The sequence below is a fragment of the Salvelinus alpinus genome, chromosome 32 (genome assembly GCF_045679555.1).
Source record: "Salvelinus alpinus chromosome 32, SLU_Salpinus.1, whole genome shotgun sequence".
Lineage (NCBI taxonomy): Eukaryota > Metazoa > Chordata > Actinopteri > Salmoniformes > Salmonidae > Salvelinus > Salvelinus alpinus.
In genome coordinates this window covers 21,195,859-21,213,100 of record NC_092117.1, presented here as the reverse complement: position 1 = coordinate 21,213,100, position 17,242 = coordinate 21,195,859, and the positions used below count along the sequence as shown (strand labels likewise).

Below are 17,242 nucleotides of genomic sequence, written 5' to 3'. Positions count from 1 at the left end.
CATCTTATGGATAATTAAGGGAGATCCAACACTGAGTGGTTGTATACAATAATGGAATAATATATCCTTAAAAAGGATTAAAACTCAACTGAGGCTCACATAATATCTTCTGGGATAACAAAATATCCCCGTGTTGATTCTGCTGCAATGGCAAAACCAGCGCAAAACCAGCATGGGGACATGCTAGGTTGCATTGCAATTGAGTTGGATTTGAGTCTTCTGTTCAATGTCTAACACTTACCTTGCTATTGTAGTACTACTTTATGTGCCCAAAATGAGGAGTTCCCTTCCTCCAAGTGACGCCACTTAAGCAATCAACACCAGCGACCTTCATTATCATTGTGGCTAGTCTAATTGAGATAGAGACTCTTTTTGGATAGCTGTGCTGAGACATATACTTGTGTTTAAAATGCTAGTGCTCAAAACAGAATTGGAAATGCTTAATTATAGTTGGCCACTTTGATTAACACTGTGGGCAGGGTTGCAGCTGGGTAGTAGTGATGGATCATGGGAAGAGCGGTGGGCGGATTGTGCTTGGAAACAGATTTTTGGTGCCATCACTGTGTTCTGTGTTGAGGCAATAAATCATCTGGTGATAACAAGCACAAGTCATGCCCAGCCCTTTCCATCTCACATCAGTAAATTCAGGAAGGTCCAAAGGTTAAAGGTTACCATCTGTGACACTGGGGAGAGTGGATTACCATCTGTGACACTGGGGAGAGTGGATTGCCATCTGTGACACTGGGGAGAGTGGATTGCCATCTGTGACACTGGGGAGAGTGGATTGCCATCTGTGACACTGGGGAGAGTGGATTACCATCTGTGACACTGGGGAGAGTGGATTACCATCTGTGACACTGGGGAGAGTGGATTGCCATCTGTGACTCTGGGGAGAGTGGATTGCCATCTGTGACACTGGGGAGAGTGGATTCTTGGACTCTGGGGAGATAATGGAGACTAGGGAGAATGGCTAAAGTGACAATAGATGAAGAGGTGAGTTTCCCCTTCCATCTATTGTCACTTTAGCCATTCTCCCTAGTCTCCATTCTCTCCCCAGAGTCTAGAGTCTAGATAAGAGTGGTTAGGGTTTATTATAATGAGAATGTTAACACTACAGAAGTTGATGATACAGTTAGAGGTGACACTGGGGAGAGGGTAGACATTAAGCAAAGAGAAAGATAGGGATATCAATACCACAGACTGATACCACAGTACATATTAAGAATAGACTAGATGTTGGACAGAGGGAGTAGTTATCTCAGCAGGGATAGACCTTTTGACAGGAATAAAATTGGGTTGGTGGACCCTTGGGCAAGATGACACAGTGCTACTTTTCAGGCTATAGTCATGCTCTCAAAGGGATAGTTCACCCAAATTACAAAATGACATGTTGGTGTCCTTACCCTGTAAGCGGTCTATGGAAAATGTATGAAAGCAATCCATACCTTTGAAGGTATATTTTATGAAAGTTGTTATTTTCTGTTTCACTGTTGGTTAGTAAAAAAGTGTGTGGAATCATTTGTTTGGAATGGTAATAGTTATTGAGTATTTACCTAGCTAGCAATCACCTTGCTGTTTTGTGAATAGTGGAATGTGAGTTAATTGAAAAAGAGAGAACAGGAACTAGGTCAGTTCATGCATGGCTGTATCTGTGTGCAGTTGACGATTAAATCTACAACATAGTAATCAGTCTCCATCCAGTTTATGTCCACATAGTCATCCATCCACCATTGAAAGAACCCTTTGGTTTAGTTTACCTGGCACTAACGTTTTAGCATTTGTGGCACAAATACCATTCAAATCATGGGACTGATATAAAAAAAATTGTGCATTATGTTAAAATCATCTATAACTGCCTTTGTCGAGCTTCACTTTACTTTCGGATGATTTTGACATGTAGAAACACTGCCAGGGAAACTAAACCAAAGCATGGATTTCTGGCATACCTTGTCCGCAGACTGCTTACAGGGAAAGGAAACCAACGTGTAATTTTGTAACTATCCCTTTAACAGCCACATTGCCTTTCACTGAAGTCTGGAACGACCAATTCTTCTGGAGGAGGAAATAAGAAGAGTGACACTTCGAAATACTTTAAAACATAAGTGAATGCAATTTCCAGACCATAATTTCCTATTACACTATTTCACACCTGTAACTCACTGACTTTGACAAAACATTAAGGAAGGACATATATATCAACTCTGCAAAAAAAGAAACGTCCTCTCACTGTCAACTGTGTTGACTTTCAGCAAATTTAACATGTGTAAATATTTGTATGAACATAACAAGATTCAACAACTGAGACATAAACTGAACAAGTTCCACAGACATGTGACTAACAGAAATTGAATAATGTGTCTCTAAACAAAGGGGGGTCAAAATCAAAAGTAACAGTCAGTATCTGGTGTGGCCACCAGCTGCATTAAGTACTGCAGTGCATCTCCTCCTCATGGACTGCACCAGATTTGCCAGTTCTTGCAGTGAGATGTTACCCCACTCTTCCACCAAGGCACCTGCAAGTTCACAGACATTTCTGGGGGGAATGGCCCTAGCCCTCACCCTCCGATCCAACAGGTTCCAGACGTGCTCAATGGGATTGAGATCCGGGCTCTTCGCTAGCCATGGCAGAACACTGACATTCCTGTCTTGCAGGAAATCACGCACAGAATGAGCAGTATGTCACGCCCTGGCCATAGAGAGGCTTTTATTCTCTATTTTGGTTAGGCCAGGGTGTGACTAGGGTGGGCATTCTAGTTTCTTTATTTCTATGTTTTCTATTTCTTTGTGTTTGGCCGGGTGTGGTTCTCAATCAGAGGCAGCTGTCTATCGTTGTCTCTGATTGAGAACCATACTTAGGTAGCCCTTTTTTCAACCTGGCTTTGTGGGAAGTTAACTTTGTTTGTGGCCATAGCCCTTAAGCTTCACGGTTGTTTTGTGTTGCTTATTGTTTTTTGTTGGCGTCATCCTAATAAAAAGGAATATGTTCGCTCACAACGCTGCGCTTTGGTCCAGTTCTTTCGACGGCCGTGACAGTATGGCTGGTGGCATTGTCATGCTGGAGAGTTATGTCAGGATGAGCCTGCAGAAAGGGTACCACATGAGTGAGGAGGATGTCTTCCCTCTAACTCACAGCGTTGAGATTACCTGAACTGACAACGAGCTCAGTCCGATGATGCTGTGACACACCGCCCCAGACCATGACGGACCCTCCACCTCCAAATTGATTCCACTCCAGAGTACAGGCCTCAGTGTAACGCTCATTCCTTCTATGATAAACGTGAATCCGAAAACCGCAACTCGTCAGTGAAGAGCACTTTTTTTCAGTCCTACCTGGTCCAGCGACGGTGGGCTTGTGCCAATAGGTGACGTTGTTGCCGGTGATGTTTGGTGAGGACCTGCCTTACAACAGGCCTATAAGCCCTCAGTCCAGCCTCTCTCGGCTTATTGCAGACAGTCTGAGCACATTGTGCGTTCCTGGTGTAACTCGGTCAGTTGTTGTTGCCATTCTGTACCTGTCCCGCAGGTGTGATGTTCGGATGTACCGATCCTGTGCAGGTGTTGTTACACGTGGTCGTCTCACAGTACGGACATTACAATTTATTGCCCTGGCCACATCTGCAGTGCTCATGCCTCCTTGCAGCATGCCTAAGGAACTTTCACACAGATGAGCAGGGACCCTGGGCATCTTTTTTTTGGTGTGTTTCAGAGTCAGCAGAAAGGCCTCTTTAGTGTCCTAAGTTTTCATATCTGTGACCTTAATTGCCTACCATCTGTAAGCTGTTAGTGTCTTAATGACCGTTCCACAGGTGCATGTTCATTAATTGTTCATGGTTCATTGAACAAGCATGGGAAACAGTGTTTAAACCCTTTACAATGAAGATCTGTGAAGTTATTTGTATTTTTACTAATTATCTTTGAAAGACAGTTTCTTTTTTTGCTGAGTTTATATATATATAGCAATAGATAGCTTTTGACAGTTACACTACCTCAATAATATATATATATATATATATATTATTGAGGTAGTGTAACTGTCAAAAGCTATCTATTGCTATCCCTTCAGGAAGGGAGAGGAGGGTGGATGGTGTATAGTACCCCTGGGTTGTCATGTCAGTGGCTCTGAGTCTCAGCTAGACAAGTCATCACCGCTGTTCGTCTACAAAGCAGCCCGTAATAGCATATCAAAGTGATCCCTTTTAAATCACAGAACACAACCACTTCACAGTCCTTGGCATCAATACAACATTTAGAGCAAGGACATACTTGTTTATTGCAACTTGGACAACATTTCAGCCATGGTTTTAATCATCAGTGGCTTATCAATTTTCCTCTTGGCAAGTAAAGATTTTTTTCTAAAGAAGTAGTCATCCACCATCTTGACAAAGTAACAGACATAAATGATGATTGAGGGCCCTGAGACATTGAATGTGTTTTCCCTGTGTCAATGCTCAGGAACTGCCTGCAAAGATCATTTCAGTCCATGGTAACGTCAACTTGCATGCACCAACTCTGTATCCTTTGAAGTCATGAGCATCACAACTGTCTACTTGTCTCATGTTACTATTTATCCTGCCTGCTACTTATTTATGTTTTACAGTGACTTATTAACTATGACATCACACAATCTTGAGAATATTCTAATGATGAATAGGATGAATCATCCAAAAATGACATTACCTTGACAAGCCAAGGTGGTCATTTATATTGTATCCCCCCCATAGAAAGCCAGATATTGAAAATGTTACAATTTATCACGGGACATTAGGAAACTACAACCACAGTACTGTAATCCACCACTGCCAGTCAAGGTCATCAAGATAGGAGACAATTTATTACCTCCAAAGTTTGAAATTACAGGCGCTTCTCTAAAGCCCCACAGTGGCTACTGACAATCTGAGAATCTCTACCTGCCTGCTTTAAGTCTGTTCTTATGTTTGATAATAGTAAACCATTATGGAAAAGCAACTGGTTGTACCGTATAGTGGCACGTTTAATCTGGGTGTACTGCACTGTGGTGTTTTCTGACTAAATGAGACATCGACAAAGACTCTCTCCCAAAGCACACCAACACTATCAGTCCCGAGATTCCAGCAAAAATTGGCATTTCATTTATCTGACTTTCATTTATCTGCATGTCCAGCCCTTATATTTAGCCTCACAATAAAGTGTTTTACCATTTTATTTTCAGGACAACCAGAGCTACAAGTAGAACACAAAACATTTTGACATAAATAGTTACATAAATTAGTTTTATTGACAAATGGCAATAAAAAATAAGGCCTGCCAAAGTATAAACCTAATAAAATGAATTTATATGAATGCTTTAAGTACATCAATTATTTGCTAAACGGGAAATTAATATCCAACCAGTCAGTGACAAATGTGTGAAGGTTGTGAGTTTATTACAGTATTATAAACACTATGTCATGTGATTTCCAATTATCTTCTATGTAGAACAACCCCTTACTTTATAATGACATGTGTTACATGTGCTTGTTCGTGAGAGTCTCATATTTTCATAGATAGCTTTTAACAGTTTGTAGCTCAAACCATTTGAACTCAATAGACATTTTGTATAAAAGACCCGGCCCCCTTCGGGATCTGCCCTTGTCTCAAAAGAATACTGCTCTAGGTCAGCCCCCATTAATCACACAGACTTGGTATCTACGGATGCAGAAGAAATAGGCAAATCCAATGTTTAACACTAGAACTGCATGGCTTTCAGCCTATAAGTACCCGCGAGAGAACGTTGCCGGGAATATCATTTAGCAGACCCATCAGATGCATATCAACCTGCAGGGTGCACAAACATACTGTAAGCTCCAAGGCTTGATAAATAGACCATAAACAATTGTAAAGTATGAATTGCATGAAGAAATATATCCATGTAAAAGTATAACAACAATAGGTATTTGTTTAGATAGAGTCAAGGATATGTTTTGAATAATTCTACAAAGTCCTAGTGAAAAATGTATGCCTAAAGCCAACTTTCGACAGTTGTATATATGCTATCAGAAGAATAATTATTTGGTTGTGTTTATAAAGGTCTTAGGTAACATTAGAAAACTAAAAAACAACTATTTTAAAAAACAAAATAATATTTTTATTCGTTTATGTTACTCTACTGTAGGCTATAAGTAAAAACAGAAAACCACTAGTTCAACTCCATCACAAAGAAGTCCATTATAAAAATTTTTTCGCAAGTCTAAAGACGCATTGTGTAAATGAGATAATGTGTTTAAAAGAAGACAAATTAGTGATTCTTACGTTTATTATGTTACTAGTCTGCTTGTTAACCAGAGCAATGTTGCCACGTGAGTGGTCATGTGCTGAACGCATGGACAGCGCAGATATTCTTGGAAAAAGTTACATTTGGAAATAGAGCTGCACCTCTTGAATTTTGAGTTATTTGACAAAGGTAAGTGTCATAGAAACTGCAGCATATGCTCTTTCTAATACTATACAGAAATCTAAATGTTTTACCTGCATGTGACTCTGAAAGACGATTTGATAAAGTGATGCTCCTTTCCCTGCGTCTGTCAATTACAATTTGACAACTGATAATACTGTCACTCATTAGACTATTGTCAATTTAATCTTGTCTAAAGGCTAACTCTTATTTTGTGTGAAATTAGTTTCAGTATAGTTTGGGTGTAGTTTCAATGGGCCAGCGGTGCAGGCTAACTGGTATTGTTTGTTTCCCCTTGCTCATCAACTTGGATAGAGTCACAGATGTTTTGCATTATTCTAAAGGCCTACTGCAACATGTAGCTTGTTTTTGTTTCCCTTACAATAAATGTGATTAGTAATATCGTAACAGCTTCTTTTTACAAGGTAAAATGTAAAAGAGAACGGTATCAACCCGCAAGGCGCGCAATCAAATTATTAACATGAGTGCCAACGATGATAAATAAGCATGACACAAACGTATTATTACACTATGGTTGTATCATCATTACACCTCCTCGCCCTCCTTATTCAGTTAGGCTTAATCTAAATTTGATTGTGAAGTAACGTGCACAATTATCACCCATTCATCCATTTGACTTTCATTTGGTGGACTGGCATCGTTTGCTTTCCTTCGCTCATCGACTCGGATAGAGTCAAGGATATGTTTTGCATTATTCTAAATCCCTACTGCAACACGTAGCATGTTTCATTTCCTTTACAATACATTTGATTAATAATAGAGTTATAGTAAATAAAACAGTCCCGTAACAGCTCCTTTTTGCAAAGTAAAACATAAAAGAAAATGATATCAACTCGAGTGGTCAAATTATTTGCTATAAACATGAGCACCAGAGCTGATAAATAGGCCTAACACAAACTCATCATTAAACTATTGTCTTTAAAAATGAAATCAACCTCTTTACCCTCCTTATCATTAACTAAGGCCTCATTTAAATTAAAATGTGAAGTAACGTTCACAATTACTGCCCATCCATTTGTCATTCATTCAGTGAGGAGAGAGAGACACATTAGCGCCTGGCTGGGTACTAACGTCCTACAATGCATTGTCTTGGCGGGTTAAGTTGGGAATAGCTGTGGGAAAAAAACTGCTGAAAAGACTCAAATTACTCTTCTGTTTGTGATTTCAAAATTCTGACAAATAAGCAATGTAAAATACAAACATTTAGGAAGTCAAGGAAGGAGAAGGACATTGCTTTTTTGGGGGGAGATATTTTTTGTTTTTCAAAATCAAAAATTAGCGGCTATTGGCCTATAGAGCTTTTAGTGTTAAAAGAGATTAGAAATCCAAAACTCGCTAGCAGCACTATTTCATCCCAAAATACACAATCTGAAAACGCAATTTGGTTCAGTGGTTAACTGTTTACCATAGCCATATGGTTTACTTCCATAATGTAGCTGGGGTCTAAGCTGCTGTGGCACAAACATGAAAAATGCAACTGTGAATGAAAACAATCAAACTATTTAAGATTTTGGTTAGAAAACAGTTATGAGACATTACAATAACATTCAGGGGTATACACTGAGTGTACACAACATTAAGAACACCTGCTCTTTCCATGACAGACTGACCAGGTGAATCCAGGTGAACACTATGATCCTTTATTGATGTCATTTGTTAAATCCACTTCAATCGGTGTAGATGAAGTGGAGGAGACAGGTTAAAGAAGGATGTTTAAGCATTGAGACAATTGAGACATGGATTATGTACAGTATGTGTGCCATTCAGAGGGTGAATGGGCAAGATAAAATATTTAAGTGCCTTTGAACGGGGTATGGTAGTAGGTGCCAGGCACACCGGTTTGTGTCAATAACTGCAATGCTGCTGGGTTTTCCACTATCAACAGTTTCCTATGTGTATCAAGAATGGTTTCCCACCCAAAGGACATCCAGCCAACTTTACACAACTGTGGGACATGTGCCTTGTAGAGTCCATGCCCCGACGAATCAATATTAGGAAGGTGTTCTTAATGTTTTGTAATTATATGATTTTTCAGTTTGGAGTGGGAGCGGGCATCAATTCTGCCTCTTATGGCCAATCCTATGGTTGCGAAATGGGAGAGAAATTTATTTTTGATTAATCTATAGCAAGGTATTGGGAAATTTCAGTGTAACTCTAAGGATGATAAAGACATCCATATTAAACATCAATAAGGTTTCATAACTTTTTCCACGATAAAAAACAGCTTTGAGCACGTAGGGTTACTCAGAAGCCATATCACTGTAGAGCATTTACGGTAATACAGCCTCTGTAGAATTCAGGGCATTTGTGGAGCAAAGCTGTTGAGCAGGAAGTTGTCAAGGAAGTGAGTTTGTGTGTATACAGGACCTCCCGCCCCCACCTACCGTGAACCAATTATGTCAATGTGGAGCTATACGGAGCCCTCCGCATTGTTACAAAATTTGGGAGGCGCACCGCGATGCGGTACGGAGCTACATTTGGCCTCTGCATGCCTCAAGAGGCTCCACAATTGCGCCACACCCTCCATATGGAGCCTCTGACCACATTTTCGATCAATCATAAATTGTCTTTAACCCATAAGAGTCTAAGCCCTGTCTAAGCCCATACAAAAGCATTGAATAACAGATGTACTACATGGAACAACAGGTAGTCCACCCCAAAAAAATCAAAAGGAAGTTTGTTCTGAAATGTCTGTCCTATATCTGAGAGATAAAGGAAAGATGTATCTATCCCCTTATTTTGGCACTAAACAATCTAAGCCCTGTCCGTGCTGGGTGGGTGGGGAAGGGGAGTTCTACTAAGCTATATGGAATTGTTTAAGAAGGTCATACCAATGATCATTTTGCTATTTGATTTTGAATATTTAGACCACTTGAAGTATCAAAAACAAATATAAACAAATTGTTTAATGAAACATTTTATTTGTCCTTACTGTTATTAGCCAATACAAATGCATTGAATAACAGAGTAACTATATGGAACAACAGTCCCCCAACAAATATCTAAAGGAAGTTTGTTCTGAAGTGTCTGTCCTATATATGAAAGATTTTTTTTTACATGTATCTAACCTTTTATTTTTGGATAGTGAACTGAAGTAGGGAACTACAGTCCTACAGTATGATGGCATTAGCCTTATTAGCATGTGCAAAGCAACCCTTGACATTGTGCATCTGAAGTAGAGAATAGCTTAACTCACACATTGTTTACATATTGTTCAGCTATATGTTCTCAATTTAAAAACCATACCAGTAGACAAGGTGTATGAGGCTAATCATTATACTAGATTGTGTACATGCCTTGTGCTGACATGAAATTGTTTGTACAGAAGACAGCCCTATTTGTTAAAGTCCAAATCCATATTATGGCAAGAACATCTTAAATAAGCAAAGACAAATGACAGTCCATCATTACTTTAAGACATGAAGGTCAGTCAATACGGAAAATGTCAAGAACTTTTAAAGTTTCTTCTCCGCAAAAACCATCAAGTGCTATGAAGAAACTAGCTCTCATGAGGACCACCACAGGAATGGAAGACACAGAGTTACTTCTGCTGCAGATGATAAGTTCATTAAAGTTACCAGCCTCAGAAATTGCAGCCCAAATAAATGCTTCACAGAGTTCAAGTAACAGACACATCTCAACATCAATTGTTCAGAGGAGACTGCGTGAATCAGGCCTTCATGGTCGAATTTCTGTAAATAAACCACTACTAAAGGACACCAATAATAAGAAGAGACTTGCTTGGGCCAAGAAACACGAGCAATGGACATTAGACCGGTGGAAATGTGTCCTTTGGTCTGGAGTCCAAATTTTACATTTTGGGTTCCAACCGCTGTGTCTTTGTGGGATGTGGTGTGGGTGAACGGATGATCTCCGTGTATGTATTTTCCACCACAAAGCATGGAGGAGGAGATGTTATGGAGTGGGGGTGCTTTGCTGGTGAAACTGTCTGTGATTTATTTAGAATTCAAGGCACACTTAACCATCATGCCTACCACAGCATTCTGCAGCGATACGCCATCCCATCTGGTTTGGGCTTAGTGGGACTATCATTTGTTTTTCAACAGAACAATGACCCAACACACCTCCAGACTGTGTAAGGGCTATTTTACCAAGAAGGAGGGTGATGGAGTGCTGCATCAGATGACCTGGCCCCCACAATCCCCCGACCTCAACCAAATTTAGTTTGGGATGAGTCGGAGTGCAGAGTGAAGGAAAAGCAGCCAACAAGTGCTCAGCATATGTGGGAACTTCTTCAAGACTGTTGGAAAAGCATTCCAGGTGAAGCTGGTTGAGAGAATGCCAAGAGTGTGCAAAGCTGTCATCAAGGGAATGGGTGGCTATTTGAAGAATCTCAAATCTCAAATATATTTTATTTTGTTTAACACTTTTTTGGTTACTACATGATTCCTTATGTGTTATTTCATAGTTTTGATGTCTTCACTATTACTCTACAATGTAGAAAATAGTAAAAATAAAGAAAAACCCTTGAATGAGTAGGTGTTCTAAAACTTTTGACCGGTAGTGTACATGTGTACATAAATAAATGACTGTGAAACTATGTTTCTGTTAAGTCAGTAGTTATTGCTACAACCTTCATTCGGTTTAAGGGTGCACTTTTGTCATGTTGACAAGGTGATGGTGCTCTTTTCTCAAACGTCACAACAGAATCATTCAGATTGACCAAGTCATAGCATATGACAACCATTTTGTCTAACTGAGGGATGTCTCCTGTCATATCTGGAAAATGACAAAGTAGTAGAAGTAGAAACTGATGCTGCTGCAGCATCGTTCATCTTTACAGTCGACATTGGTGTCTTGATAGAGGTCAGCTGGTTAACCTACAGAACATACAGTGGGGCAAAAAAGTATTTAGTCAGCCACCAATTGTGCAAGTTCCCCCACTTAAAAAGGTGAGAGAGGCCTGTAATTTTCATCATAGGTACACTTCAACTATGACAGACAAAATGAGGGGAAAAAATCCAGAAAATCACATTGTAGGATTTTTTATGAATTTATTTGCAAATTATGGTGGAAAATAAGTATTTGGTCAATAACAAAAGTTTATCTCAATACTTTGTTATATACCCTTTGTTGGCAATGACAGAGGTCAAACGTTTTCTGTAAGTCTTCACAAGGTTTTCACACACTGTTGCTGGTATTTTGGCCCATTCCTCCATGCAGATCTCCTCTAGAGCAGTGATGTTTTGGGGCTGTTGCTGGGCAACAAGGACTTTCAACTCCCTCCAAAGATTTTCTATGGGGTTGAGATCTGGAGACTGGCTAGGCCACTCCAGGACCTTGAAATGCTTCTTACGAAGCCACTCCTTCGTTGCCCGGGCGGTGTGTTTGGGATCATTGTCATGCTGAAAGACCCAGCCACGTTTCATCTTCAATGCCCTTGCTGATGGAAGGAGGTTTTCACTCAAAATCTCACGATACATGGCCCCATTCATTCTGTCCTTTACACGGATCAGTCGTCCTGGTCCCTTTGCAGAAAAACAGCCCCAAAGCATGATGTTTCCACCCCCATGCTTCACAGTAGGTATGGTGTTCTTTGGATGCAACTCAGCATTCTTTGTCCTCCAAACACGACGAGTTGAGTTTTTACCAAAAAGTTATATTTTGGTTTCATCTGACATTCTCCCAATCTTCTTCTGGATCATCCAAATGCTCTCTAGCAAACTTCAGACGGGCCTGGACATGTACTGGCTTAAGCAGGGGGACATGTCTGGCACTGCAGGATTTGAGTCCCTGGCGGCGTAGTGTGTTACTGATGGTAGGCTTTGTTACTTTAGTCCCAGCACTCTGCAGGTCATTCACTAGGTCCCCCCGTGTGGTTCTGGGATTTTTGCTCACTGTTCTTGTGATCATTTTGACCCCACGGGGTGAGATCTTGCGTGGAGCCCCAGATCGAGGGAGATTATCAGTGGTCTTGTATGTCTTCCATTTCCTAATAATTGCTCCCACAGTTGATTTCTTCAAACCAAGCTGCCTACCTATTGCAGATTCAGTCTTCCCAGCCTGGTGCAGGTCTACAATTTTGTTTCTGGTGTCCTTTGACAGCTCTTTGGTCTTGGCTATAGTGGAGTTTGGAGTGTGACTGTTTGAGGTTGTGGACAGGTGTCTTTTATACTGATAACAAGTTCAAACAGGTGCCATTAATACAGGTAACGAGTGGAGGACAGAGGAGCCTCTTAAAGAATAAGTTACAGGTCTCTGAGAGCCAGAAATCTTGCTTGTTTGTAGGTGACCAAATACTTATTTTCCACCATAATTTGCAAATAAATTCATTAAAAATCCTACAATGTGATTTTCTGGAATTTTTTTTCTCATTTTGTCTGTCATAGTTGAAGTGTACCTATGATGAAAATTACAGGCCTCTCTCATCTTTTTAAGTGGGGGAACTTGCACAATTGGTGGCTGACTAAATACTTTTTTGCCCCACTGTAAACAAATGAAAAGCATACCTGATGTTTGAATATCACTTCTTCATGTCACTTACAGTATACCATTGTTTAATTCATTCAGGTATTTTAGTGTCATATAAAGATTCAATATATTGTTGGGCTGGAACAACCAATAGTCAACACAGGAGGTTGTCATATCCCATTGAGGCCTTTGTCCTTTGCTGTCATGTCCATACAGTTTCCTTCCTCTTATGAATTAAGTTCTCAACAAATTATAATTAGGTCAGTGCCACTGGAGTTTTTTTGGACAATAATGGTGCTTTCAAGACAACTGGGAACTTTCAAATCATGACGTCAGTGATCTTCAGGTTGGAAAGTCAGAGCTCTAGAAAAATGCCTGAGTGTCCGACTTGAAATTCCAAGTTGGATGGCCACTGATTTTACAATTTTTTTATTCAGTCGGAGCTCGTTTTGTCCCTGTGTTCCCAGTTGTTTTGAACGCACTGAAGTCGGAAGTCTAGATTTCCGAGTTCCCAGTTCTTTTGAATGTGGCATAATGTCCTCTTCCAGCCTAGATGGACGTCATATTGTACAATTTGTGTCCCCTTTTCGTAGACCTAGATTAGATGGTTGCATTCAAGACAAGGTCGTTTATATTGATCTGTTTGTAAGTGTCAGCAGAGTAGGCCTAGGCTACCCCATGATTTGTCATATTAAAAAAGATTCTGCTAATGTCTCCAGTCATATCAAGTGAAGTAGAATTGCGTGAAATGTGTTTATCAAAAGCCACATTTTTTCCAGGTCAAAGAAAGAAGAAATGTTTCTGATATAGCCTATAGGCCTATGCCACTATGGGCTCAGCCATGCACAGTGATTAGATTAAGTTATATTAATAGCCTAATAAATTATAACTATCCAATCTACTCATCACATTAGGAATAGTAGGCTTTCATGAGTCTGCAAATGTGATGATACATGTATGCAATGTTTATAATAAAGGTATGGTGAAAAAATTGCTTCCCCAAAACTTGAAACTCACGCGTCGCCTATGAGAGAGACGCATGCTAATAGCTAGACTACAAGCTATTTAGCTAGCTAGCTAATGTTGGCTAACTTAGTCTTGTTGTTAACACCTGGTTAGCATAACAGCTAACAGCTAAACTAAACTCGAAATTGATTAGACTTACCAGTGATGAAATGATCAGAGCATACCCTGTACTGACAGCTGTCTGGGTTCAGGTCTTGACAGGCAAAAAGGTTTCTTCGCTTTTCTGACAGTTCTTGAGTTATCTCCTTGGTGTTTCATGATTGCGGGTAATATGTAAAAACACTTTTCCCCCCATTGTCTTTCCTGCCTTATTAGAGCAGTCAAATACTGCACAGAAATGTATCAACTAGTGAATAGACTAGTTTTAGGCACTGTTATCATGCAGCTTAGGGTAGCCACTCAGCTGTCGTCATTGGAAGAATTGATGTGGTGGTCTTCCAACATGGCCACCAGGAGGTGTCGTATGTCAGCTGGCAACCCTCTTTAGAGTGGAATCACCATGACAACATTGCCATTACAAATCACGTAGCCATGGTTATGGTGTTGTTCATCCAATTGCATTACCATACGGTAACAGTATATTTTCATATTAGCTACTGTAATGTAATTACAGCCATCATTTTGCTAGCACTGTCTGGGATTGGTCTGAGTGGGGAGGGGAAAACTGAAAGCTAGCTGTTATTGGCCTAGAGGTTTGGACCTCACTTTCTCATTGGTCTATTAACAAATTTAACACCTGGTGATGTCACCAGGCAGGCCAAAGCTCCGTCCCACCAAAACTGGATGAAATTTCAGACGTTCTTTTCAAACAGCTCTTACACTAAAAGGGCATTATCATCATTTTCACAATTTCACAGTATTATTCCAACCTCATGGTGTGGAAATATATATCAAACACAAGGAAATCCAGTTTTTGACTGCACTGGGCCTTTAATGATTTTCTATATCATTAACATATTTGTTCCCTTGCTGGTTTATACATCATCATATTATAATTTGGCCTCTGGAGTGCTAGGTAAATGAAGGATGTGTGTTATTAATCTATGAGAGTGATTGAGGTTGCGGGAACAACAGAAAAGGGGCTTACTGCTTATTTGTTAAGAGTAAAGAGTAGGAAAATATATAATATGCATTTGAGCATGCAGGTATGCACATATCCACCAAGACTTTGATCTGTGGATCATGTCTCACGGCAGGAAGCAGCTCACCTGTCAAAACAGTCATGAGCAACAAGACGGCAACTTTCTTTTTTTTATCACCCCCAAAAGCCTCTAATTAATTGAAATGGAGATCAAATCACACACAATCTGCCTACACCTAGTAGTGAGAAAAACAGATGCTATGGAATTCACAGGGGGGGAGATCAAAGGAGTGTCAAAACTTTAAAGCCATGGTGTATTCACTATCTGTGTTGTAATTTATTAATATACAGTGTGTATGCTTAATTTTCAGGATGATAACCAGTTGAAATTCTTTCTGGGATATGTAGGGCATTCACCTGTTTCACTGTCCAGTTGGCCTGTGATACGGTACATCTAATTTCATCTCCACATTTCAACTCCCTCTGCTGAGTCATTTGAGATTTCCCCCAATAGAAATAACATCACCATTTGACCTTTCAGTTAATCCCAAACAGAACAGAGGGTACCATGCTGGTGACCACACCTCTCACCTGGTGGATGAACACCTGTGCTCCTCGGGGGCTCATGAGAAGCACGGCCCGCCGCAGCGTGTCCCGGTAGCGGTTGAGCTCCTCAGTCCGCATGGTGCTGAACAGGTTGGTGAACACCCTGCTCACGTTGCGGTCCACCCTCTGCAGAGACACGTCCAGACCCTGCCGAGACGCCTGGTCCAGGAATGTCTGCAGTCCACGGATGTCTGAAAGAGACGCAGAGACAAACAGTTGAAAGTACAGCCAAAAAACACAGGAACATCAGAGTCAGGTGCAACTGTAACTAAGTTGAATTGATTAACTGATTCTTTTATTACATTTTTGCTCACAACATTGACGTTTAGGTCCAAAAGACCTTCCTGGAAAAGTGACAGTCGTGCCTCCCTTCTCTAAAGGACATTGGACAGGTTTGTCAGTTCATTCTCTGCTCTGGCATGTTCAAGGCTATTTCAGTGGCAGTAAATGTGAAAAGCTGTCAGCGATCAGCATCAAACAGCTCTGCTTCCTTTTGTTATAAGCCAAAAAATGTAATGTGTTTCAACAGGTGTTTGAATTTCTGTTGTATACCTACCTACCAATGCTTCAGTTTTAATACACAGATTTTCTCTGTTTATAGTTTACAGCCAGTGAAGTTAGTGGCGGTTGTGCTTCCCCCAGAGAAATGTTGAGGGAAGCCTCTCCAGAGATGTTGTGCAGAACAGGCAAATTAAAGGGGGAGGGAAGCCGGGATCTCCACAGAGAATTAACAAGCCAACAGCTGTAGCTGCAGCCATGCCAAATGTCAAACTGGATTTGCAAAGAGTGTCTCACTCTGCACAGTGGGAATAGTGGCAATCTTCTCTCTGTGTGTTTGTGTTTTTTTCCCATTCTTCTCTCATTGCACCTCTAGAGGATTAATTAGTTATTCAGGACCCTCATCAGTGTTCAGAGCAGACAGTCCACAGAGGTGGAGTCTCCACACGCATGCACACATGTACGATCACACACATGCACACACAGATGCATTGTATATCAGACAGCATAAAGCTGCATGCACAAATTCGCTAGAGAGGATAGAGAACTGACAGTGCTAACATACACTCACCAGTCAGCCTAATAGGTACACCACCCTGTTCAAGAAAATGGATCGCTCCTACAGACAGTGACCGTGGCTTGCTATATAAAGCAGGCAGACAGGCAGCAAGACATTCAGTTACTTTTCGATTGAATGTTAGAACCTGCAAAACGAGTGACCTAAGCGACTTTGAGCGTGGTATGATCGTCAGTGCCAGGCATGACAGATCCAGTATCTCAGAAATGTCAGGCCTCCTGGGCTTTTCACACACGACAGTGTCTAGGGTTTACCGAGAATGGTGTGACAAACATCCAGCCATTGGCAGTTCTCTGGGAGAAAACAGCTCGTTGATGAGAGAGGTCAAAGGAGAATGGCTAGAATTGTGCAAGTTAACAGGCGAGCCACAAACAGACAAATAATGGCTCAGTACAACAGTGGTGCACAGAAAGACATGTCAAAACGCACAACTCGTCCCAAAGAGGCTATTGCAGCAGACGACCACGCTGGGATCCACTACTATCAGCTAAAAAGAAGAAGAAGCGTCTCCAGCGTTTCCTGTTGCATCATGCTGATTGTGTAAGCAGCATGAGTCCATGGACCCATCCTGCATGGTACAGGCTGGTGGCAG

The 17,242-nt window shown here is 40.7% G+C and overlaps 1 protein-coding gene across 2 annotated transcripts in view; it reads right to left on the bottom strand.

Moving 5' to 3' along the window:
* Positions 1 to 17,242, bottom strand: part of LOC139562290 (glutamate receptor ionotropic, delta-1-like) — a 365,031-nt gene that overhangs the window by 91,539 nt on the left and 256,250 nt on the right. For both annotated transcript variants that reach the window (XM_071379865.1, XM_071379866.1), the window contains exon 4: positions 15,561 to 15,766. In XM_071379865.1, coding sequence (XP_071235966.1) covers positions 15,561 to 15,766 — 206 coding nt within the window. The remainder of the gene's footprint in view (positions 1 to 15,560; positions 15,767 to 17,242) is intronic.